The sequence below is a fragment of the Natator depressus genome, chromosome 4, assembly GCF_965152275.1.
Source record: "Natator depressus isolate rNatDep1 chromosome 4, rNatDep2.hap1, whole genome shotgun sequence".
NCBI classification, from domain to species: Eukaryota; Metazoa; Chordata; order Testudines; family Cheloniidae; genus Natator; species Natator depressus.
Genome location: NC_134237.1, coordinates 114,163,216 through 114,188,907, shown reverse-complemented (window position 1 = coordinate 114,188,907; position 25,692 = coordinate 114,163,216). Strand labels below are relative to the sequence as shown.

At 44.7% G+C, this 25,692-nt stretch overlaps 1 protein-coding gene across 1 annotated transcript in view; it reads right to left on the bottom strand.

The window, feature by feature from the left end:
* The window catches only part of SLC2A9 (solute carrier family 2 member 9), a 173,265-nt gene extending 168,192 nt beyond the window's left edge, over nucleotides 1-5,073 (bottom strand). The window contains exon 1 of the mRNA XM_074951677.1: nucleotides 4,985-5,073. Coding sequence (XP_074807778.1) covers nucleotides 4,985-5,035 — 51 coding nt within the window. The 5' untranslated portion in view covers nucleotides 5,036-5,073. The remainder of the gene's footprint in view (nucleotides 1-4,984) is intronic.
* Nucleotides 5,074-25,692: the final 20,619 nt, after the last annotated feature.

The window sequence follows — 25,692 nt, the reverse complement described above, 5'->3', positions numbered from 1 at the left end:
TGTGCTCTTCTAACCGCCCTGGTGTCTGGCTGCGCATAACCAGCAGCCAGGCAATTTGCCTCAACCTCCCACCTCACCATAAACGTCTCCCCCACTTACTCGCCAGCTTGGTGCTCCAGTGTCAAGATAGGGATATGGGTTCCGTCTATGGCCCCACCACAGTTAGGGAATCCCATTGCAGCAAAGCCATCCACTATGACCTGCACATTTCCCAGGGTCATTACCCTTGATATCAGCAGATCTTTGATTGCGTGGGCTACTTGCATCACAGCAGCCCCCACAGTAGATCTGCCCACTCCAAACTGATTCCCGACTCACCGGTAGCTGTCTGGCATTGCAAGCTTCCACAGGGCTATTGCCACTCGCTTCTCAACTGTGAGGGCTGCGCTCGTCTTGGTATTCATGCACTTCAGGGCAGGGGAAAGCAAGTCAAAGTTCCATGAAAGTGCCCTTACGCATGCGAAAGTTTAGCAGCCACTGGGAATCGTCCCAGACCTGCAACACTATGAGGTCCCACCAGTCTGTGCTTGTTTCCCAGGCCCAGCAATCGGCGTTCTACTGCATGAACCTGCCCCATTAGCACCATGATGCCCACATTGCCAGGGCCCACGATTTGAGAGAAGTCTGTGTCCATGTCCTCATCACTCTCATCACCGTGCTGACGTCGCCTACTTGCCCGGTTTCGCTTTGCCAGGTTCTGGTGCTGCATATACTGCTGGATAATGCGTGTGGTGTTTAATGTGCTCCTAATTGCCAAAGTGATCTGAGCAGGCTCCATGCTTGCCGTGGTATGGCGTCTGCACAGAAAAAAGGCGCGGAACGATTGTCTGCCATTGCTCTGACGGGGGGGGGGCGCGACATGGCTTACAGGGTTGGCTTACAGGGAATTAAAATCAACAAAGGGGGTGGCTTTACATCAAGGAGAAACAAAAACAATGGCCACACAGAATGGCCCCCTCAAGGATTGAACTCAAAACCCTGGGTTGAGCAGGCCAATGCGCAACCCACTCAACTATCCCTCCCTTTGGTATTTCAGGCAGGACTGAAAACTTTAATGGAGATTCAAGATGCCCCTGACAGACCTCACCAAAACAATTGTCGGCCGTTGATTTCACGGCGGGAGTGGGGAGCAAATGAATAAAAAACAAATGTATTTCTTGTTTTGATCCACTCCATCTATCTTTTACATCTTTGGCTGGCAGCAGACTGTGCAGTAGGACTGCTAGCCACCCTCATCTCCTGGCTGCCCGGCAGAAGATGGTGCAATAGGACTGCCCGCAAGACTGAAGAGAATGACCTGGTCGAGTCACTCCTAATTTAGTCCCTGCGCCCATGTCTGCCCAGGCACTCCTGACCGACCTTACCGAGGCAGCCAGGAGCACCTCAGACACGATGACGATAGTTTTCAGGCCTATTGCACCATCTGCTGCCACAAGGCAATGGGTTGTTGCTGCTGTGTAGCAATGCAGTATCGCATTACTGCAGGCACCCAGGAGAGATACGGTGACATTGAGCTGAGCGGGCTCCATGCTTGCCGTGTTATGGCGTCTGCACAGGTAACTCAGGAAAAAAGGCGCAAAATGATTGTCTGCTGTTGCTTTCACAGAGGGAGGGAGGGAGGGCCTGACGACATGTACTCAGAACCACCCGCAAAAAAAAAATGTTTTTTGCCCCGTCAGGCATTGGGATCTCAACCCAGAATTCCAATGGGTGGCGGAGACTGTGGGAACTGTGGGATAGCTACAGTTCAACATTCCGGAAGTCGACGCTAGCCTCGGTACTGTGGAAGCACTCCGCCGAGTTAATGCACTTAGAGCATTTTGTGTGGGGACACGCACAATCCACTATATAAAAATGATTTCTAAAAAACCGACTTCTATAAATTCAACCTAATTTCATAGTGTAGACATACCCTTTGTGTGCCATGCAACCTCTCTTCTAAGCATACTAATCACTATAGGAAGTTCCCCAACACTCAAAATTGCCTGCTCCAGAGTTTTAAAGCAGCATGCTTCACTTTTGTTTGTGACCTGCCTCTCCGCTCCCAATAGTGCAGATTTACTCAAATTTCAGGAGAGCAAGACACAGAAGAAAGCAGAATTAAGTAAGAGCTTTATCAGACAAATGCTTTTGAGAAAAATATTAATTCTGATGGGATCCTAAGCACTTTAAAAGTTCTTTCCCTTATTCCTTACAAACACACTTGGATGATCACTGGGAAAGTAAACAGCATAACATTAACTACCACTCCTCACACACTCCTTTGCTTTACACTTTATGCCATCAGTTTCCTTGTATCAGTCAGAGGTCACCATTCAAGGCACAGTTGTGCCTGGACCACACTGATGACACTCCCTTAGGTGACGTTTTAAAAGTGAGCTCAGAACAAAGATCTCTGAACAATCCAGGGGGAGCCTCTCAAAATTCAGGTAACCAAATGTCCCCATTAACACCAAAACTCTCAACAGCATGGCCTACAAGTCATACTGTCTCCTACATATCTTAACATTTTTTTTTCCTCACAGCATGTCTCTCTTGTCCAGAAATTAACAGAAGATTTATCCACTAATGAGTGCAACTCTTAAATTCAGTCTTTTATTTTGAATTGCAACATTTGCAGCCCTGTTGTTTAAAGCCTAATTCAAACTTTTAGTTATACAGAGTTACAGTCCATTTCTAAGATTACAATTAAACAACAAGCTGTAAAATGTAATATTTTACCAGTACCTGGGTGACTTAAAGAGATACTGTCTAGATTTTCAAGAGTGACTAATATAGGTTCCTGGATTTTTGAGACACCTGAAAGGGGCCCAATTTTAAGGAAGTGCTGAGCACCTACTCTCTGAAAACTTTCCAGGTATCTCAAGATGGGACACTCAAGCCAAGACACCCAAAAATCAAGTCACTTTTTCAAATCTTGACCCATATTTCTTTGCACAAGCTGGCATATTTACATCTTGACTCCTCAGTTTAGTTTGCTCTTTCGGAATCTGGGACAGGAAGAAAGTCCAAATCCCCCATTTCTGGTCCTTTTCTTGCTCAGATAGGCTTGTCGATGAGACAAGTGATCTTAGGAAGAAATAAAACGTAGGTCATCTAGTCCAGCCTCTTGTGCTGAGAAAGGATATAGTTCACTTAGACCAGGGGAGGCCAACCTGTAGCTCCGGAGCCACATGCAGCTCTTCCGAAGTTAATATGTGGCTCCTTGTATAGGCACTGACTCTGGGGCTGGAGCAACAGGTGCCAACTTTCCAATGTGCCGGGGGGTGCTCACTGCTCAACCCCTGCCTCTGCCACAGGCTCTGCCCCCACTCCACCCCCTCCCCTAAGCCTACAGTGCCCTCGCTCCTTTCCCCTCCCCCAGCCTCCTGCACACCACAAAACAGCTGACCAGGAGGTGCGGAGAGGGAGGGGGAGGTGCTGATCAGCGGGGCTGCCAGTGGGTGGGAGGCAGTAGGAGCAGGGTGGGGGAAGCTGACGGGGGGGGGGGGGGGGCGCTGCTGACGTATCACTGTGGCTCTTTGGCAATGTACATTAGTAAATTCTGGCTCCTTCTCAGGCTCAGGCTGGCCACCCCTGACTTAGACCATCCCTGACAGGTGACTGTCCAACCTGTTCTTAGAAACCTCCAACGACTAGGGGCATGTCTACACTTGCGAGTTAGAGAGCATTAAAGCAGCCCCAGGAGCCCTAGCTCACTACCCATCCACACTGGCAAGGCATGTAGAGCACTCTGACTTCATGGCTAGAGAGCTCCTGGTACTCCTCCTCGACGAGAAGATTAACGGTTGCTGCGCATTAGCTGAAACGCCCGGGCATCAGCGTGAACGAGGAGTTGCATTTACTGCCCTCTAATCAACCTCCGGAAATATCCCATAATCCCCTTAAGTCAAGTGGCCACTCTTCTCATTGTTTTGAACTCGCTGTAGGAATGCGGATATGCCCTTTGAAAACTCTGTTTCTGACAGCTGGCTGCTTATCTGCTCCGAGACAAAGCAACCATTACTGTGGAATGCTGTGTACGAGAGAGAGAGAGAGGCGGGGGAGGAGGAAGGGTCTGCTGCTGTCTGAACTTACAAGACAGCAAGCTGACATGCTCTTAGCCCCCAAAAACCCTCTCTCTCTCCCCCCACATACACACAACAAATGACCTGTCACACTCCACCCCACCCCCCATTTGAAAAGCACATTGCAGCCACTTACATGCTGGGATAGCTACCACAATGCACTGCTCTCTGTGGCCACGCCAGCGTGCTTGCAGCTGTCAGTGTGGACAGCTTGCAGCACTTGCCCTACTGCGCTCTGCGAAGGCTGATTTAACTCAACGCGCTCTACACCTGCACGTGTAGCCCGGCCTTAGGATTCCACAACCTCCCTTCGAAGCCTCTTCCCAAGTTGCTGAAGTAGTCGTCTTTGTCTTGTACAATGACCTTTGTCTTATAAAGGTCATTCTCCTTATCTTCAGTAATGGTGACAACAGTTCACTCCCTTCCCCCCGGTACCTCTGCGTTCTACTCTGTGTGGTACTCTGCTAATGGCAGTATTTTTAGCTGTGTAGTTTCACAGCGTCTCTCTACTAAAACAGCAGCACCACAACTTTCCTAAAAGAAAAAGGACGAAGGTGGGTTTTTTGCTCCACTCTCCCAGTTACCTGTGCCAGGTACTATGCATCCCTACTCACTTGTTCCACCAAGATGAAACCAAAAAAAAAAAAAAATCCCTTTTTGTCCCTCCCCCTTTATTTTTGTCTTTCTTTCATGCACAAGAGACTTTGTTCCAATTGCCCGCTGGTCATAGTACAATTTGCACGGTGTTGGCGGATAAAGTCCATGAAAATCCTACGCCATGTCTGGTCTTTCCACTAAACTACTCAGTTGAGCCACAAAATGGAAATGCAAACGCAGCTCCTCGGGGTGAGGCTGGATCGTTTCATGCTCCCAGCCCAGCACGAATTACCGTTAAGCAGCCACGTGGTGCTACTTACGTTGTTCCCTCTCCGGCTGGTCCTTTGTAGCAGGGGCACCAAGTTGGGCATTTCCGGGTGAGGTGGGGGCTTGGGGTGCCGCCTGAGTCCAGCTGTCTGCCGGCAGGCGGCCGGGCCCTGCGCGCGGTGGGCAAAGCGCCCGCGGGGCAGGAGCAGCCCGCGCGCCGAGCTCTGCGCGCTTTCCGCCGGGTCGCTCCGCCGAGCCGCACATTGGGAAACGGAGCGCGTTGTGTAACCGTGCAAACGCAGCTCCCAGCAGCGAGCCGGACTCGCTCTGGTTTCATTTTCCAAAGCCGGCCGAAATTACCGTTAGCAGCCACGTGGCGCTGCTTACGTTTTCCTCTCCGCAGCTGGTGCTGGGGGCGTTGCACTGGCCGTTTTCGGGGGAGGTTTGGGCCCGTGGCGCCGCCTTCGCCCAGCTCTCTGCGAGGCGAGCCAGCCACTCCGTGCACACGTGCAGCGGGCGTGCCGGAGCAGCCCTGCAGACATCTTGAGGGTGGCTGCCGGAGGACAGCGGGGAGAGGCAACCCGCGGAGCGGCCGCAGCTGCGCCTGGCGCTTGCGCGGGGGGGTGGCCGGGCAGCGCGGGGTTAGCACGCTGCAAAGTCCGGCAGCGGGGAGGAGGCCCCTGCGGGGGCCGGGGTGAGTTCAGTGCGAGGCGCTGTCAGCCGCTTGCACGTGTTGAAATCCCAGCGCGCGTTTGCGGGGCTCCGGCAGCACCGCGTTCCTGCGAACTGGGCGGTAGAGGCCCGCCGCGGTGACAGGGTTGTGTCACGGGTTTCCCTGCGCCGGGGCCGCAGCCGCAGGAGCGGGTGTTGGGGACCTGCCACCCGGGGGCGTGACTCGCGCTCTTTCTGCGTGATTTTTTTTCAACGACCGATGACCCCTGCAGATGACGTTCCCCTGTGAAGGTGCCTTTGAGTCGGGGACACGTCGGTGTCTCCCCGCGCCTGTGCGGATCTAGGAGCAGTCAAGGGGAAATAGAATACCTCAGTGAAACCAGCTGGTTCCGTTCTCGCCATTGCCTGGCTCTGCGCTGCATAGAACAGTCTGACGGGGTGGGCCGCAGAAGCAGTGTTTATCTATTGTAGCCCACTACTCTGTACAGGTTGTTCTGGGTGAGAATGACAGTCCCTGCAGTTGTCCTTTGTTATCCATACAGAATAGGAACAATGTTATCACATGCCAAAACATGTAATCAGCTGTCCTGCCTTGAGTGCAGGGGACTGAACTAGGTGACCTCTGGGGGGCCCTTCCAGTCCTGTGATTCTGTGTGACCTGCATTATATGACTATACTCTGTCCTACTCAGTTGCTCCATTTCTGTTGTCCCCAGAGTCACTGCAGTAATTACAAGCAATTTCACCTCTAAGAGACATATAACCCCTGATGTTTGGTACTTGCATGGTGGTCTGTAATTGTCAGAGGTCTTAGTGAGGAATTACAGAGGTCAGATTTGTAGGGTGATATTGTACCACCATATAGCAGTAAGTGTCTTTCCTTCTGTAAAATAGAAACTTGGTGCAGTTACTCTGTGGACCTTTAAGGATATATTTTAGCTGTTGTGTTTTTTTATTGGCATCACACTTTGAGATAGGAACATAGTGGATTTTGGTTTATAGTACAACAAAATTATTAAACTTTAGTCAGATGTAAGCAAGATACTGGGGAAAGGTTTCTAACTATGAAAATTGTTAAATACTGGAATTGGTTACCTAGAGAGATTGAGAAATCACTATCATTGAACGTTTTTAAGGTTAGACAAACATCTGGCAGGGATGGTCCAGGTACGCTTAATCCTGCCTCAACATGGGTGGGGGATGGACTCAATGACTTTTTGAGCCCTCCATTTCTGCCATTCTGTGGTGCACAGTTACCATGATTGCATGTGCCTGTCAATTGATTGCATGCACCTTTGGCTCAGTGGTCATTTTAAACATGGTGGTATATGCAAATTAGCCATGAAATTGCATGTCCATCTTTTTTAGTTCTTAAATATCAAGTCAGTATGTTCCCCTAGCAGGGATTTGCAGATTACAAGACTATCCACATACGAAGAAACAACCATTGTTGAACAGTCAGCTTTGTTAGAAGTTTACAAGTGCTTTAGTTAAAATCCAAACACTCCAGTCCATCTAAACTAGCAATTAACTGCTTTGAAACTATATAATCTCATACTATTGATGTGGTGCACCAGATTGTGTGAAGTACATTCAGTAAGGGTGCAATCCTGCTGTCCATACACCATTTTTACTTGGGAAAGATGCCTGTTAGAATGCAATGGGAGTTCTGCCCAACTAAGGCCCACGGGCTTTCATCCAGTGCACTACATTTCCAGTTGGCAGGTCACAGAAAGAGTGACATGGAACAAGCTTCAGTTGTACTGAGAATTTTGAGACCTTAACTATGCTGCAATTAAATGTTTTCACCAGCCTTCAGGCAAACAGACATGACACACCTACATTAGTATTATATAACGGATCGTAGTTAAACATGTGAGCAGGGAAAAACTCAAGTCAGAACTACTGCTTTTTTAATGTGTCCACCCTAAACCAGTAGATTATGAATTTGGAAGAGTTTTATGGAAGTCACCTAAGTCAACAATAATGTTCCCTTGGCAATAATGAAAAGTATGTTTTGGAATGGTTCCTAACCACGTGCACTTAATAGTGCCATAAATCTGTACTGATTCCACTTCTGACAGACTATACACCTGCAGTCGCTCATTTCATAACTAACAAAAATGCCTAGCTTGTTGTGGCAAAGTATTGTGAATGTGAAAGGAGCTATAATGTGGAAACTTTTGATGTTTCCTGGATTGTTCTGAAACCAGGACGCGGCTCGTGGGATTTGATTTTTCCATTGACGTACCTTGTGTACTCATTGATACCTGAGTGTAAATGTTGTCATTATTTATAACATGTTACATTTGCTTTGCACAGGGGTTAGCGATGATGCAAGATTCAAATCAGTGGAGAATCTGGCCTTTGGAGTAGGAGAATTCCTTTTTAGGATAGAAAGTAGTAAGCAAATACCCTGATATTCTTTTCTGGTTCATTTTATTCACAAGTTTTACATTCTTACTTGCAAAAACAGCAGTGCTGGTGCAATCTGACACCCACCCACCCTATATGTATTTCTCATTTAAACACTGCTTCCTCCTCCGCCAGTCCCCTTGTCCCAGCCAGACATACACTCCTCAACATTGGAATGTGTGTGAGACACAGGGAAATTTCCTGCAATGTTCCTGAAAGACCTTATTGTATAAGTTTATGTATAATCATGAGCCAGGATTGTATGTTACCTCTCTGGGCAGGGGCGGGGAGATACATCAGTTGTAAGACCCTGGAGTTCAAAAAGACTATATTGAAAGTGTGCCAGACAAGTATGGACTTCGGGGACAATAAGTGTTAAGTGGATTTCCTGGGGAATCCCTAGGTAGAGGTTAATGAAAATTACTCCATTCCAGTTATGGGGGGGGAAAAAAAAAAAAAAAAACTTTTGAAGCTACTCTGAGGAGTGGGTTATTGTCCGCTGATTCCCTGTTACAGAAGGTCAAAATCAAAGACCTGAACTGTATAAAGAAACAACTGATGTTCCCTCTTTGGTTCTGGTTCTGGATCTAAGATGGATATGAACTTCTAACCACAGAGAAAACCCAGCAGTGGGTTTTTAAGGACTAAAACAAATCTAGAGCTCTTGGTTGCAGTTGGGGTTGACCTGTGGTAAGCTCTTTAGCATGCGTATAGGAATTCTGATTGTTTTAGTAAGTTCTCTCTGTAACGCTTTTACTTTAAGAATAAGAGGGCTTGTGTAACCCACACACCTTCTGGATGTGGTGTTCTGTCCCATCTAGTGGCATGGAAACCACTTAGAGAAACAAAATGAGTCTGCTCTACAGCCTTAGCTATGAGTTAGTTGGCTTTTAGCTCAGGTGGTAGAGGCTCATGCACTGAGCTCCAGAGGTCCCAGGTTCAATCCCGCCCGCTGACAACTGGGGTCTGTGGGCATTACACTTTCTTAGAAGGAGCTGTGTGGTAACTTATAACTATGGGCAATACACTGGTCGTAGCCTTTGGAGAGAAAGCAAAGTGCAGACACTGTTCTGTTTAGGCAGCCTGGCTTGTTGGGGATATCACAGTATAAATCCAGGGAGCTGTGCAGCCTTAAAACCTTGGTCAGGAGGGAGTGACATGGGTCTCTGTGCAGGACAGGTCATGGCTGGGAGCTGGAAACCTTTAAGTGGATGCCCGTGGTGGACCATGGAGGGGGAAAAACAGTTTCAGGGCAACTGCACCTGTACAAAAATTCATACACACTGTCACAAGCCTTGCCTGGACACACTAAACACTTTTGGCTTCTTATCATTCATAATAGACCATCAGCAATCAAACAAAATACTCGGCCATCCACCTTAATGTATGGCCATCGAATCATCATTCCCTCACACAACTCCCCAGCTCTCCTACTCAAGGACAACTTAGCTTTCTCCCTTCTTGCTGTGAGAGAAGGGTTATGCAACATTTCTAGAAAGTTGACAAACAGGCTATGGCACAGCAAGGGGAGGAGCAAAACTGAGGGGTTTCCGCAGGAAGGGTCCTATCAGCACCTCTCCTTCAAACCTCCTAAAACGTTTAGTTTGCCCCAAGCATTATTTGAGTTGCTACCATTATACAGATTTTGGAACAACCCAGAGTTCAGGGTCTCAGTGTGCTAGTCACTGTGCAGATACACAGTAAGAGACAGTCCCCATCCCAGAAAGCTTACAGTCTGAATAGATAAGACCAACAAAGGGTGAAAGATATCCCAGAAACTGAACCCCAGTCCCATAAATCCCATGACTGTACCTGAACCATAGGACTCTTCTTCCACCTCAAAGAAATCGTAAAGCAATTAGGCCCAGATTTGTAAAGATATTTAGGCACTTCTGCACTCACCATTTCAATGCCTAAATTATTTAGGAGCTTAAATCTCATGATCAGAAAGGGATTTAGGCTCTTAAGACACACTGTCAATGGGATTGTAAGTGCCTAAATCCCTTTCTAAAAATGAGATTTAGGTGCCTAAATAATTAAATGTTGCAACTCTGAGCGCTGCACTGCCTAAATACCTTTACAGATCTGAGCATTAGTGATAGTAGTCTGCTCGTTGTCAATTATCTTCTGTATCTTTACTCCCAAAGTGAATGTTTGTCTTGATAAAAGATTTAGGAGGCAGAGGTGGGCGGGGGGAAAAACAACTCACCACTTTATTTTTCGCTGGCTGTTTTTCTTTAATCTCACCATTGCTTTTCTCTTTATTCTCCATTCTGTTGTCTTCTTGTTAATCTGTTAATAGTGGGGAGGGGAGATTTATAATAATTACTGTACATTTATATAGTGTGGCACCTTTCATCTGAAACCACTTTAAAAAAAAAAAAACACACACACACACACCATAGTGCCTGATCCAGCAAGCACCTGAGAAAACCTTACTTCAAAAAGTATGTTGATAAATTGGGGAGGGTCTGGAGAAGAGCCATGAGAATGATTAAAGGGTTGGAAAATATGCCTTATAGTAGATTCAAGAAGCTCAGTCTGTTTCACTTAAAGAGAATTTTAAGGAGTGACTTGATCACATTCCACCTACGTACATGGAGAACAAATATTTCATAATGGACTCTTCAGTCTAGCAGACAAAGATATAATGAGATCCAATGTGTGGAAGGTTAAGTTAGACAAATTCAGATGGGAAATAAGGCATAATTTTTTTAAACAGTAAGGGTAATTAATTACTGGAACAATTTACCAAAGGTAATGGTAGATTCTCCTTCAGTAGAATATTTTTAATCAAGTTTACATTTTTTTTCCAAAAGGTATGCTCTAGTTCAAAGACTAATTAATTTAAAGGAAGTTCAGTGGTGTCTGTTATACAGAAGGTCAGACTAGATGATCACAGTGGTCCCTTTGTTACTGAGGGTACTCTCAACCCTAAGTTCAGGGTAACTATGCTCTTTGTGAGATAGTGTTAGGAACAAATCAAAGGGGGACAAAGCACATCCATCTGATTAAAGATTGGCATAAACCTAAAGTGCTTTCATCCAAACTTACTATTTTATTAGCTCTCAAGCACACACAGACACACAAAAGGTTAGAGCGCCCCAACCACTAGTTACCCATGGTCTGGAGGGGTCTTGAGTGTTCAAACAACAAGGTTCAAGTGGTCAGCTATCCACCTGTCACTGGGGATTCCAAGAGATGTCGAGAAGGTCAAATTCAAATTATTCAGACCTATCTACCCCTTTTATGTTAGTAACTGCTATAATTACATTAACATGTCAATCAAAGAAAAAACATTAAGCAAGCACTTTTAAAACCATTAGTCCTGCAGCTGTACTTCCACACAACAGTCCAAAGATATAGCTAGACTTCCTGTTTTTTGTTTGTTTGTTTTTAAAAGACAGACTTCAGCAGTTTCATAGAAAGCTTTGACAAGGAAGGCAGCAGGGTCATGGTCACTTCTGGTGAACATCCCCTTCCCCTCCTGGCCTGCCTAGTTATGCTCAGGCTGCTACAAAAGCCTACTAGCATAGCTGCTTTTGGCAATAAGTATGGCAATTGGTATACCAGTTACTGGCGGTGGCCTGGGCATTTTGCTGCGCTGCCAACGTCTCCCCTGACACTTTCTAGCCTTGGAATCTATGAAACTACTCCTGGGAGTAGTCCTACTGACTTGAGTTACTCATCTCAGTCCAGTTCAGGAAAACATCCCTACTAAAGACAGCACTGAAGTCACTGGGGCTTAAGCATACGTTTAAAGTTAAGCACACATGCTTAAGTGGTGTGCTGAATAGGATGAACTTAAGCACATGCTTAAGTACTTACCTGAATCAGGGTCTTTTTTCCTTTAAAATTGTAAGGGCAGGGACTGTGTTTTACTATATGTTCGCACAGCACCTAGTGCAATGGGTTTCTGGCCTAGTTGGGACCTCTAGGCACTACTATTAACAAATAAAGAGCAGCAGCAGGAGGTGGTGGTTCAGGCCCTAATGAAAAAGTTGTGGACAAGTATCATTTCATCAACTTCTAGAGTAGAAAGCAGCGGCAAATGCACAGCAAAACACACTGCAGGATTTTCAGACAGAATACCCATTGAAACCACAGGAGGAATTTAGGTAGCTAGATGAAATTACAATATTAGTGTTGGGTTGTAGCCAGGACACTAGGCTTAGTACCCCACAGCTAATCACTCATCTTTGCTGACCAGCTCATCAAGACGACACTACCTCCAACAGCAGTGTCTTATAATACCATGCCGGGGCATTAGATCAAAACTGACACAGGGAAGAATAGTAAGTAAATAATGCTCTAAGTTTTTTATTAATTCTTGTTCTGAGATACCCAAATCATTGTATGTTTTAACGTTACACATTTTAGCTCCTGTTTATTTGCAGGCTAACAATTACTAGTGGGAGTTTCAGAGAAAGGAAGGATGATCTGGTGGTTAGGGATGTTCCAGGGACTCAGAAGACCCAGGTTCAATTCCTTGGTCTCCTACAGACTTCCTGTATGATCTCGAGTAAGGCCTTGTCTACACTAACAAGGTAAGTTGATCTAAGTTATGATAGTTATGTAAGTTACTTAACTGAGGTCAGTGTAGCTTAGATCAACTTACAGTGGTGTCTACACCGCGCTATGTCGGGGGGGGACACTGTCCCGTAGACTTATCACGTCTGCACCAGACCCGCTAAATCGACACCGCTGCATTGATTGCAGCACCACCAATTTAGCCCGTAGTGAAGAAAAAGCCCTGAGTCTCTCAGGCTCTCTCTTCCTCAGCTCCCCATCTGTAACATGGGGATAATAGCACTTCCCATCTGACATTTGTGTATTCTTGCAGCACCCCTAACAGATTGGGAGGTGCACAGATACTACAGTAATGGGACCATGTAAGTGCCCATGATACTTACAGTTTCCAACCCCAGTACTGCAAACATTTAAACTGATGCAAGTGTGCAGAATATAACTCTGTTGGATTCTGGATTTCTTACTAAATTTAGCCCATGTTTATTGAAGTTTGGCTCAGGATTGGCCTCAGCTGGGGCTTAAGTAAACAATTTATGGTTTGAAATGAAAGCCACATGATAGGGCTTGTGTTTTACTATGGCATTTACAGTATAAGAAGAAGTAAGCCTTGTGATAAACTTAGATCCTCATGACTGTGCTTCAGGCAAATTTAATTACAGCTGAAATTTCAACTCAACATCAGCAAGCAAGTAAATGTATTCCTGCATATGCAAAAGTGCTATGACGACGATAAATCATAGGCCAAAATAAAGCGTTGCCGAGATGGATTCCCACGCAGTTTACATGACCAGAATATTCCAAGGTAGAAATTTTCTACTTATGCCACAAGCACTTTCTTTCTTGTTAGCTGTTTATTCAAACAAACAAAAACAAAAACACACATAGTGGGCTGAACCCTTCTTGGACTTCTACAGGGCCTGCGCACCCACAGTTAGAATGGAAGTCAATATGAGGGTCTCAGTAACTCTGAAAATGAAGCCCCTGGCATTCTATGAAGCAAGATGCTGCAAGTCTCCCGAGTTCCCTGGAATCATACATGACAGCACTCAACATCTCATGTGACCTGGTTGACTTGAATGGGGAGGGGGACGGAATGTTAATCATGTGAGTAAAGCCAGCAGGAACAGGGTCCCTACATCTAGCCTTTTGTTAAACCTAAATGAAAGGTTTTTAATTTTTTTTTTATGTGAAGGAGGTCAAAGGCTGAGATTTGTACTGTTTGTTGTTAACCATTTCATTCATCATTTGTACATATAAATTTTTAATCTCTCTTGGAGGCTCAGGTGGATTACACTTGGGAAAACATTTATTTTAAGAGAGGACTCTTTATTTTATTCCAATTGACATAATGATTGTATAATTATGATGTAATTTTTGTGCTTTGTCACAGCAGTGGAAGATTATCCTTCCCCCAGAATATTCAGTCATTGTGATGAGATCTGAAATCTAAGAAAAGGGAAAAGCTCTTTTTTTTTTTTATTAATCTGATGGCCAGAATTTCACTCTGTATTATGATAGTAGTATTAATGAGGTAATTTTAAGACAGCTACTTAGCTCATGTTTATTTGTAGGCTGTACCTACTAGCATATAAAGATAATCTTGTTGTGTATGAGGTTGAGTTAGATCATGAAAAAACAGATTTGAACATGCATATATATAGCTCAATTTTAGTTTGCTGTTGCTGCTGGTGGTAGGGGCCATAGTATACCATATTTGAACCACTGCTGAGTAATCAAGCAAAGGTTTGAGAGCCCCAAGAGTCTGGTGAATTTGAAGCAACAATGGCATATCCATGATTTCTTTTCCTTCTGGTAAGAATTTCAGTCAGTCAGGGGAGAAACAATTAAAAATGACCAGTCACATCACCAACAGCAAATACTCGAATCGTACAGTTCCTGAAATACACATAGTTTTAAAATTCATTTAAATCAAGCAAGTAAATTGCCTAGGGCGTCCCCACAAAGACACTTTACAAGTTAAGGATCATTTATGGCAGGGGTGGGCAAACTCTGGCCTGGGAGCCGCAGCTGGCCCACCAGATGTTTTAATCCGACCCTCAAGCTCCCGACAAGGAGCCGGGTCCAGGGCTTGCCCCGCTCCCTGAGGCTCCTGGAAGCAGCAGCATGTCCCCCCTCCAGGTCCTATGTGTAAGGGCAGCCAGGGGGTTCCGCACGCTGCCCCCGCATCTCCCACTAGCCGGGAACCAAGGCCAATGGGAGCTGCAGGTGCGGTGCCTGCAGACGGCAGCGTGCAGAGCCGCCTGGCCGTGCCTCCACAAAAGGAGCCAGAGGGGGGACATGCTGCTGCTTCTGGGATCTGCTTGAGGTAAGTGCCACCCAGAGCCTGCCCCCCAGACCCCCTCCTGCTCCCCAACGCCCTGCCCCAGCCCTGATCACCCTCCAGCCATCTGAACCCCTTGGTCCCAGCCTGGAGCACCCTCCTGCACCCACAACCCATCATCCCCAGTTCCACCCCAGAGCCCGCACCCCCAGCTGGAGCCCTCACCCCCTCCCACACCCCAACCACCGCCACAGCCTGGAGCCCCCTCCCACACCCTGAACTCCTCATTTGTGGCCCCACCCCAGAGCCTGAACCCCCAGCTGGAGCCCACACCCCAGCCCCCAATTTTGTGAGCATTCATGGCCCGCCATACAATTTCCATACCCAGATGTGGCCCTTGGGCCAAAAAGTTTACCTACCCCTGATTTATGGCATAATGGCCACAACTTTTTTTTAAACAAACACGTGAATGTAAACAAATTAAGGAGGGACATGAACATAGGCTTGCAGCAAAATGTGGTTGTAGCTAATCAGCCTAAGCATGAACCACCCCTTTGTCCTGATTGACAGACCCCAAAATCAAAATGGCTACCTGGCTAGAGATACCATCAGGCCCATCCAGCCCTAGACATGTGGCTTTCACCAAGCCACACTTCACTCCTACCAAAGAGAGTTAGAGCCACTGCTGGAACAGACACCAGGAAGTCTCAGCCTCTGAGCCTTTCAGTCCCAGCTACACCTGGATCCCAGCTGTGGGAAATACATACCCCTCCCTACTTGACAGGCCTGTGCAAATAGCTGAATAAATTTACCCTGCTGCTGCAGCTGCAAAGGCTACATCTACCCCCAAAGTTGTGACATGATGTTGAGGAAGATCCTCAACCTGAACGTAATTCTGGCTTCGCTTGAAGAGTAAAGGAAACAATAGTTAGCATCACAACAACAAAGAGCAATTATACACCAATATAATTTTCCAAGGAAGAGAACCAACTGCTTGGCCTAATCCCTGGCTGCCAGTGCACAGGCAGGTGTAAAGGAAAAAATTTTCTGCAGTAGCATAAGAGTCTGAATGACCCTTTGTTCCCTCCCTGAGCCCAGCCTAAGTGTGTGCACAAGGATGCAGCTTCCTCCCTCCCTTGTGACCAATAAAGAGGGCTCTTCAGAGCTAGATGATGTGATTGGTCTGGAGGGCGTCTCTACAAGGAAGGCCCCAGAAAACCCAGTCCAGCCACAGCTCCACCACCATGTGGGTCTGTGTCAAGGGCAGCAGAGGTTAAGGGGAGAATGAGTGAGCTGAAATAGTTATGAGTACCAAAAACATTAGCAGGCTCACAAATGGTTCACAAACCAAAACAGAAAAACCACATTTTTGTCTGACAAGCATTATTTGACTAACTCTCCTCTAAAAGCACTTTTCCACTTCCTCTGCATTTAGAAGTACAAGAATGTTACACACTCACCAGGAAAAAGCATTTTGCCATCACCTCTGTGCTGGCTTTTAGCCCGATCTTGGCTTGCTTTTAGTTTTTATTTTAAAAAAGTTAAGTTATTGGGCTTTAAATGTTTGATATGCAGCTTTGTAACTTGAATATGGACAATCCATAAAAATGCAGGGTTGCTGTAGCCATGTCGGTCCCAGGATATTAGAAAGACAAGGTGGGTGAGGTAATATTTTTTTATTGGACCAACTTTTGTTGGTGAGAGAGACAAGCTTTCCAGCCATGCCGAGCTTTTCTTCAGGTGTGGAAAATGAACTCTCAGCGTCACAGCAAAGCGCAAGGTGGAACCAATTGCTATTTATGCTAAACTTCTGCACAGATGTTACTGCACACTTTAATTTATTGGGGGTGAGGGGTAGGCTTAGAGGAAGGTTGCACTTTCTGAAGCATCTGCTGCTAGACATTGGCAGATAGGATAGTGAACATATTGATCCTGTATAGTGATTCCTATGTTCCCATTGTAGACCTTGGGCCTCTCTCTCTCTGTCTGAAAATAAAATGTAATAGCTTTGATTCTTTTAATGGAAAAATAATTACCCAAAGAACTGTTGAAAAAGAATGTGAATTATGGAACTTCTTCAAAATACATTTGTGATACAGCAAAAAGGTCTTAATGAGTACATCTATTTATGCAAGAGGCTGCTAAGTCATCTCTTACTGAGGCATCCACATGCTGCATTTATAAACACCACGTGACACTGCACCCCATATTCTTCAGTGATATTATTATGATATGATTATGGGAGAATTATGATGCATTTTGTACAAGGTGGGGCGTGTAAGGTGTCATTGGAAAAGTTACTTGCTGAATATGATTATCCTATTCATATGCATGTATCACTTTTGTATCTGAAGTTATCAATATTGACTGTGTATCTGTATTTCACATGTAGTCACGTGGGGAAAAGAAGAACAACAGATGTCACTCCCCACCTTATACAGCTTTAGCATATGGCGGGAACGGGAAGTCTTTGTTCCAAAAACAGTTCCCAGCCTGTTCGTGGAAAAATACAGGCCCCCAAAATGGAGTCCAGAGACATGTGGTCTGGTCACATGTCCTTGCAGAGTCATAGCAGCCACTACTTACAGGCTGGCCGAAACGTCCACAGGAAGGCTCACCAGGTGGGGGATAAGTTTCTCCTAAGGCCTATTTTCCCATTACCCTGAGTGGGTCCTTAATAACCAGCTATTTAGACTGGAAGCATCTTGCCTAGTGGGTTAAAGGCCTTTTGACACTCTTTGGTCCACTGAACGGCATTTGGCTGTTTCTTTTTGGTTAGGTCTGTCAGTGGGGCGGCCATTTGGCTGTATTGCGGTACAAATCTCCTGTAACATCCGGCCAAGCCTAAGAAGGATTGGACCTGTTTCTTTGACTTTGGGACAGGCCACCTTTGGATAGCATCCACTTTCTCCTGTAGTGGGTTGATAGTTCCTTGACCCACCTGGTGTCCAAGGTAAGTCACTCTGTTTAGGCCTATTTGACACTTCTTAGCCTTAACAGTTAGTCCTGCCTCCCTTATGCACTCGAAGACTTTTTGTAGATGTTCCAGGTGTTCTGCCCAGGAATCCGAAAATATGGCCACATCGTCCAGGTAGGCGACTGCATATTCTCCCAATCTTGCTAGGAGACCATCTACAAGTCTTTGGAAGGTGGCAGGTACATTCCGCAGCCTGAAAGGGAGTATATTAAATTCATATAGCCTGACGTGTGGTGAAGGCGGACCTTTCCTTGCAGATTCATCTAGCGGTACCTGCCAGGACCCCTTGGTTAAGTCCAAGGTAGAGATGAAGTGGGCCCATCCCAGTTTCTCTAATAGTTCATCTGTGCGTGGCATTGGATAGTTGTCTGGGCGAGTTACAGCATTTAGCTTATGGTAGTCCACGCAAAAACGTATCTCCCCATTTGGTTTGGGAACTAGAACCACTGGAGATGCCCATGCACTGCCAGAGGGGCGGATTACCCCCATCTGTAGCATATCCTGGATCTCCCGTTCTGTAGCAGTTTTAGCTTGACGAGACACCCAGTAAGGTTGGGCTTTAATTGGGTGAGCATTACCTGTGTCAGTGGAGTGGTATGCCCGTTCAGTCAGTCCTCGGGTGGTTGAGAACGTCGGCGCGTAGCTAGTGCACAGCTCCTTGATCTGCTGTCCCTGCATACGCCCAAGGGTCATGAAATAGTTCACCTCTTCCACACCACCAGCACTTTTCCCTTCATAATAGACACCTTCAGGCCACTCAGCGTCATCTCCTCCCTGGGATGTAAACTGACAAACCTTTAATTCTCTGGAATAAAAGGGCTTTAGAGAATTAAGATGGTACACCTTAGGCTTTCGGTTGGAGGTGGGGAATGCTATGAGATAATTAACACCTCCCAGGCGCTCTTGGACCGTGAATGGCCCTTCCCACGATGCTTCCATTTTATGGGCCTGGAGCGCCTTTAAGACCATGACCTGGTCCCCTACTTTGAAGGAACGCTCTCTGGCATGTTTATCATACCAGGCTTTTTGCTCTTTTTGAGCATCCTTCATCTGGTTTAGATAAGCCACATTACTTAGTCCAGACCCTCTCTTAAGGGTTCGAAATTTTACTCTCTACGTTTCAGATGTAATTTGAAATTGCTTTAAAACCAAATCCTTGAACTTATTATAGTCAAAAGCCTCATCAATAGGCATCTTATTGAATATGTCCAGAGCTCTTCCAGTCAATTTTGCGACCAATGTGGTCATCTTGTGAGCTTCAGGAATTTTATGGAGAGTGCACAGTCTCTCAAAGATGAGAAAATATTCAGCAATATCACTGGATTCATCATACTGTGGACATAGTTGCTCCCATTGGTGGATTGTTGGGGAAGGATGGTTAGGGTTATCCAGTAGATTCCTCTCCTTTTTTCCTTCTCCATCTCCTCAGCATGCTTCCTCTCCTTTTTTCCTTCTCCTCCATTTCTTTTTCCTGTGCCTCCATAGCTCTCCTGTGGGCAGCCTCTTTGGCTGTTTCTGCCTTGGGCTCTGTCATGTTTGCCTCTCTGTTTTTAACTAACAAACAAACAAAAACTTGGCTTGTCAAAAAAATAGGTTGTACTGTAACCTGATACCTATGTTCTCTGATAGTATTCTCAGCCTACAGAAAAATCCTTTGTCTCCAGGCAAATAGACAGAAAAACCCTCTAGTTGCTCTTAGCTAAAAAAAAACAAAAAAACTTCTTCAGATCTGTGAAGAATTTGTGAATTTCCCTGCAGGAGGTTAACTTCCCTGCCTTTAGGTAGAGAAACTCCAGCTCACAAAAGCAAGCTCCCTTTTGTCTCTGCTCTGGCCGCCAGGCAGAGACAAAAAAACTCTAACTGCTTTCAGCTTAAAGCCGGTTTCCAAGCAGCCGAAAGGGAAAAAAATGTCCTTTTGAAATCTGTGCTTCTGGTTCAAAATGATCCCCCCCAAAAATCTCAAATTGATTTCAAATAAATCCCACCGCTCTGCCATCATGTCAAGGTTCCTTCCCCACTCTGAACTCTAGGGTACAGATATGGGGACCTGCATGAAAGACCCCCTAAGCTTATTCTTACCAGCTTAGGTTAAACACTGCCACCACCAAAGTGTTACACAAAGAACAGGGAAAGTGCCCACTTGGAAACGTCTTCCCCCCAAAATATCCCCCCAAGCACTATACCCCCTTTCCTGGGAAAGGCTTGATAAAAATCCTCACCAATTTGCATAGGTGAACAGAGACCCAAATCCTTGGATCTTAAGAACAATGAAAAGCAATCAGGTTCTTAAAAGAAGAATTATAATTAAAGTAAAAGAATCACCTCCGTAAAATCAGGATGGTAAATACCTTACAGGGTAATCGATTCAAAACAGAGATTCCCTCTAGGCAAAACCTTAAGTTACAAAAAGATACAAAAACAGGAATATATGTTCCATTCAGCACAACTTATTTTATCAGCCATTTAAACAAAACAGAATCTAACGCATATCTAACTAGATTGCTTACTGACTTTTTACAGGAGTTCTGACCTGCATTCCTGCTCTGTTCCCAGCAAAAGCATCACATAGACAGACAAGACCTTTGTTTTTCGTCCCCATCAGCTTTGAAAGTATCTTGTCTCCTCATTGGTCATTTTGGTCAGGTGCCAGCAAGGTTATCTTAGCTTCTTAACCCTTTACAGGTGAAAGGGCTTTTCGTCTGGCCAGGAGGGATTTAAAGGTGTTTACCCTTCCCTTTATATTTATGACAGCCTCCCAAGCAGAATGCAAACAAGAAAACCAAAAAGGACAACTTACTTAAGAAATACATAGTTAAAGGTTACTTAATTGCTGATCCAGCGCCACTGAAATTAGTGCAGGTTTTGCCATTAACATGAATGGAGCAGGATCTGTCTTTTGCTCCACAGACCGTTCAGGAAATTTCTGACTATAAGTCGGATAGTTGGGAAGTTAGTTATCTGAGTTTACACAGTAGTACTTGTGTGCACATGCAAATGTTGCTCTTGCATGTACATCTAGGCTCTTTGGAAATCTGGCCTCAGATTGATAAATCCAGTGTTCAGGGTTCGATCCTGCAAGGCGCTAAGCATTCTGGTCTGGATCCAGCCGAGCATTTAAGCATGTGCTTAGTTTTAAAGGTGCATATTAGTGCCACAGAAGTCAATGGAACTACCTGCTTGCTTACAATTAAACACATGCTTAAATGTTTTGCTAAATCAAGGCCAGAGCACTTAGTACCTTGCTGTATTGAGCCCTTAAACCACAGAATTGAGTATCTTTCCTGACAGCAACCTGGGAAGAAGAAATCCTAAGAAGTGGATGTAAAATATACTATGTTGAATGCAAAAATATTTAAAATGGTGAGTATAGAAAAATGATAATGGTACTGCATCCACGGGATCCATTTGTCCAGCATGATCTGACCCATCAGATACTTGTATTCATTTCCTCTTCTCCCTGTAACCATCACTGTTGGGAGGAAACAAGTTATGAAAACACCTTGACTATATCCTGCAAGGTTTTTCAGAGGAGCCAGAGTAGACTCGTGTCTCAACAGTGTTAGTTGGCTCCCTGTCACTACTACAGTTGGCCAAAAATGTCTGTGGAAAACAGAAAAGGGCCCAGTCCTGTAAGGTGTTGATCACCTTCAACTTTCATGTGAGTTGAGATTGCTCCTAGATGCTCAAAAACTTTTTATGTACAGTACATTCATTAGAGCCGATCAGTAAATAAAAACAAAGAATCATGAAATATTTTAAAAACAGTTATTTTCTGTTTTCCATTGATATTTTGGGCTAACTGTAGTAATGGCAGAGAGCCAAATAGCACTGCTCAGTTATGGGTCTAGTCTGGCTGCTGTAAAAGAGCTTGCAGAATGTAGTCAAGGCATTGTCATAGCTTTTCCTCTGAACAGTGATGGTTAATAATTTATCCTTCACTACCTTGGCAATTAGTGTTGATTAATCATTTCCCTCTCTATTTACACACAAAAACATGTCATTGCCAGGAAAAATCCTAGCAAGTGCCCCTGTAATTCTCCTACATATTTGGGAACTACATTGTTCCCAGTATAGATAAAAGATTAATATAACCCCCTCTCTCTAAAGTAGCCTTTACAAACTGCTCTTAGCAGGAGCAGCAAGTGCCATTTGAAGTGAAAGAAGCTTACCATCTGATTTCCGCATGCTATTTTATTCACCAGTTACTGAAATATGGGAATTATTTTAGGGCAGCTAGCAACAGTAGCTGCTCCCCACTCTTTCACGAAGGCAAAAGACCCCTAGAAGGAAGTTTTTTTCCAAATGACTGGTGTCATTTGAGGGAACTCCCACTGATTTTTAACCAGGCAACTGAAATTAGGTGTAAAAACTGGGTGGGGGGGGGGGCAGATTTTCTCCTGTGCCAACTGGACCTCAGAAACAGAAGAGGGATATAGCTCCCTGATTCTGAGAGCCAGGATGCCCTGGCATAAGTTAGAGCATCTCTTAGGGTGCTCAAATATCCACACTGCAGTTAGATGCCCATGGCTGGGCCGTGCCAACTGACTCAGGCTCACGGGGCTGTTTAATTGCAATCCCACCTCACAGCATTCTAGAGCTGAGGCATGTCTACACCACAATTAAACAGCCCCTTAGCCTGAGCCAGCTGGAATTGGCCAGCTGTGGGTGTCTAACTGCCGTGTAAACCTACTTTAACTTACTCCCTTTAAAAACTGTATGCCATGGAACTGTATACCAGCTCACAGTTCCCCCTCCACTGTGGGAATTCTCAGCTAGCCAGTTACAGCCAGCATCTGGCTCTTTTGCTGCATGAGTGGTGATAATGAGCCTATTCAATTCTGATTTTTTTTTTAAAGCTACATCCGGCTGAAGGCTGTTGTCACCGGACTAGAGATTACTATGTTGTTTTTCATAGTAATATAAATTACTTAAAGAGTTTATGACTCAATCCCTCACCCTACTAAATCTAAATGTAAAAACACAATAAAGGAGCCAGCACAGCATCGCATGTGAAACCAGAAATTTCTTTATTTTGTCTGAAGTTTCCCTGCCCGTCTGCTTTTGTCTTTCTTTGCGTCACGTTGAATCTGACTTAGGGGCATGATCCTGTAGAGATCCCACACATAGTTCTTTCTACCAGGAGTCACACTGAAGCAATTCTTGGTAGAAGGGACTACAGCTGGTAGTACAAAGTTTGCAGGAGAAGAACCCTAGGAAATGGCTTCCATAAGGTAATGAGTGCACTACCCCAACTCAGCAAAGCACAAGATCTTGGCTGAACTGGGGGCAGTGCATTCAGCACTTTGAGAGTTGAGTCCATTAGATTACAAGCTTCCCAGGGCAGGGACAGTGGCTTTGTTCTCTCCATTCAGCATGATGCTATGGACACAATGTTAAATATTTTTTAAATGGCCGATATAGCCTTAAGTTTGGATAAGAGATCTCTATTATAAAGGACAGATCATAAACATGCAGCAGTTTCTTACAGGATCACAAAGATTGATTTTTCAAATCAATAAGTCATTTATATTACATTTCATTGCTTTTAGAAATGTTTATACAGACTTCCTCTCTATTCCATCTCTCTGTTTTCTTATCAAGACTGGATACCTTGCTGGAAGATAGCTTTAATCAAATGTGTTACTGGGCTCAGAACAAAGATAGCTGAGTAGAATTCTAGGGTATACAGGAACTCAGATTAGTTGATCTAATGGTCCCTGCTGGGTTAAACCTATGAATTTATGAACTATACATAAAAGTACACACATAACTTTCACTGCACTCCTCCCTAGCAATTTCATGTATCTCTAGCTTGTGCCAGACCTCTGTGCTTTCATTTTATATGGTATAATGGGGAGTAGGTATGTATAATACATGAGTTGATTGCAGAAAATAGTAAGATCTTTCCATGAACATTTTCAGGAATTCTGAATGAAGTGAGAAGTTTTCATGGAGTGTTCTGATTCACATACACCCCCTCCCCCCAATAATATTAATTTGGTTTTGTTTTTTGAGAAATGAAAATATTTCATTTTGGGAAGGGGTGGGGTGTATGTGTTTTATCCACTCTTTTCTTTCCTTGGGGTGGAGGTGGGTAGGTAGGGGAGAGAAAAAGCCCAAATTTATTTTGATATGACTTAGCAGCCTCTTGCATAAATGGGGAGATTATATATCTAAAGCTGAAGTGAATGTTTTCTATTAAAGGCAAAATAAGAATTTGCACTTCATTGAAAAAAAAAACTGACACAGATTTTGACCACCTCTAACCTTATAAACATCTTCATTTCAGTAATTAATTTGTTTAGATACTCCTGCAAAGCTATTTCTGCTACATTAACATATCAGTATTTCCATCTTCCTCAGTCTTTTTGCACAGGGAAGGGCAGTTGTAGTTTACCTATCCAGGTTTTTATCCAATGTTTATCACCAGAGTAAGCAACCTAGCGCCTTACAAAAATAGTTAATCAAAAAAACAGATGAATGGTCTAATTTAATTTTTTCCCTCTCTACATCTTATGAGGTACTGAAGATTATGGGTCTTTGGTTGCTGTCTTGTTTTCTTTAACCTTAATTTTTAAAATTCTTTCTTCCTCCTCCCCTGGCCAACTAGTCCTCTCCTCTCTTCCTTCTGGTCTTCTCTCCTGGTCCCTCTCCTCTTTTTTGCTTTGGTGTTTTTAGTTGGATCTGCTGAAGTAGTGTGTTTTGCCCTTTGCTCTGAAAGTCATGAGACGGTGGTTATTCTGATTGCTGGCAGCAGTGAGGTCCAAAGCCTTGGTCCTTTTACTGAGAAGGTTCGATTTCTCCCACTTTTGCAAGCTTTGTTCCTGAGATGGACAGCTTCAGAAACCCCCAGGAATACAGCAACTGTGGAAAACAATAATGGGGGATAATTTGGTGCAAGTGCAGTCCAGTGGAAGGGCTTGGGCCTCTGACTAAGACTTACAACTTGACCTGGTAATCTATGGGGAGCCACTGTGCAGAGTAGACTATTGGAGTGATGTTCTTGAAGCTGATGATGTTGAGAATTCAGGCTGTATTCTGAACTAACTGAAGCTTCTAAAAAGGTCTGTGTACTGCTACATAGGCATAGCAAATTGCTGTAACCCAAAACATGAAGGCATAGATCATTGTGGCCAGGTTTTCATTTGATAGAATGGGGCTGCATCCTATAGCCAATTACAGAGGGAAAAGCAGGATGTTTTGGGTTTTGTTTTTTGCAGCTGTAGTTATTTGAGCATCCAGCAGCAGTGTAGAATTTAAAAAGGACCCCCAGGAGTCCAGAATAGCAAGGAAGGAAGGAAAGGCACCTGGGGCAAATTACATTTTCTGTTATATCTGAGCGACCCAATTGAGTCTCCAGTGTAAATAACTTAAAAATACCTAGCTCTAATAGAGCTTTTTATCAATAGATCTCCAATTCACAGTCTTTAATATATTTATCTTCCCTACACCCCTCTGGGGAAGGGAAGTCTCATTATCCCCATTTTATAAAAGGGGAACAAGGCACAGAGGCTCAAACTTGCCAAAGGTCACACAGGAAATCTGTGGAGGAGCAGGGAATTTTGAGAGTAGAATTTGGCCCTCTATTATACAGAGCGAAAGCCAATGGAAGAATCCAATGCCAAGTGTTAACACTATTCGTTGTTCACATTTAGAACTCAGTATTGGCCATCAATCACTGGTATCGGAGATGAGCAAAATACTTCCCTGCATTTAGAGTAGGAGATGCATGTGGTAATGGTTGGCAATTGTTTACTTTTAAAATGGTGTCGACCATATTTATATAGTGCTTTATTTATGGGTGAATGTAAAGTTAAGCATGCAGTACAAATATTTGTTCTTCTCAGTTCTGGAAGAAGCAGAATCCAGAGTGAATTAAGGTTGATT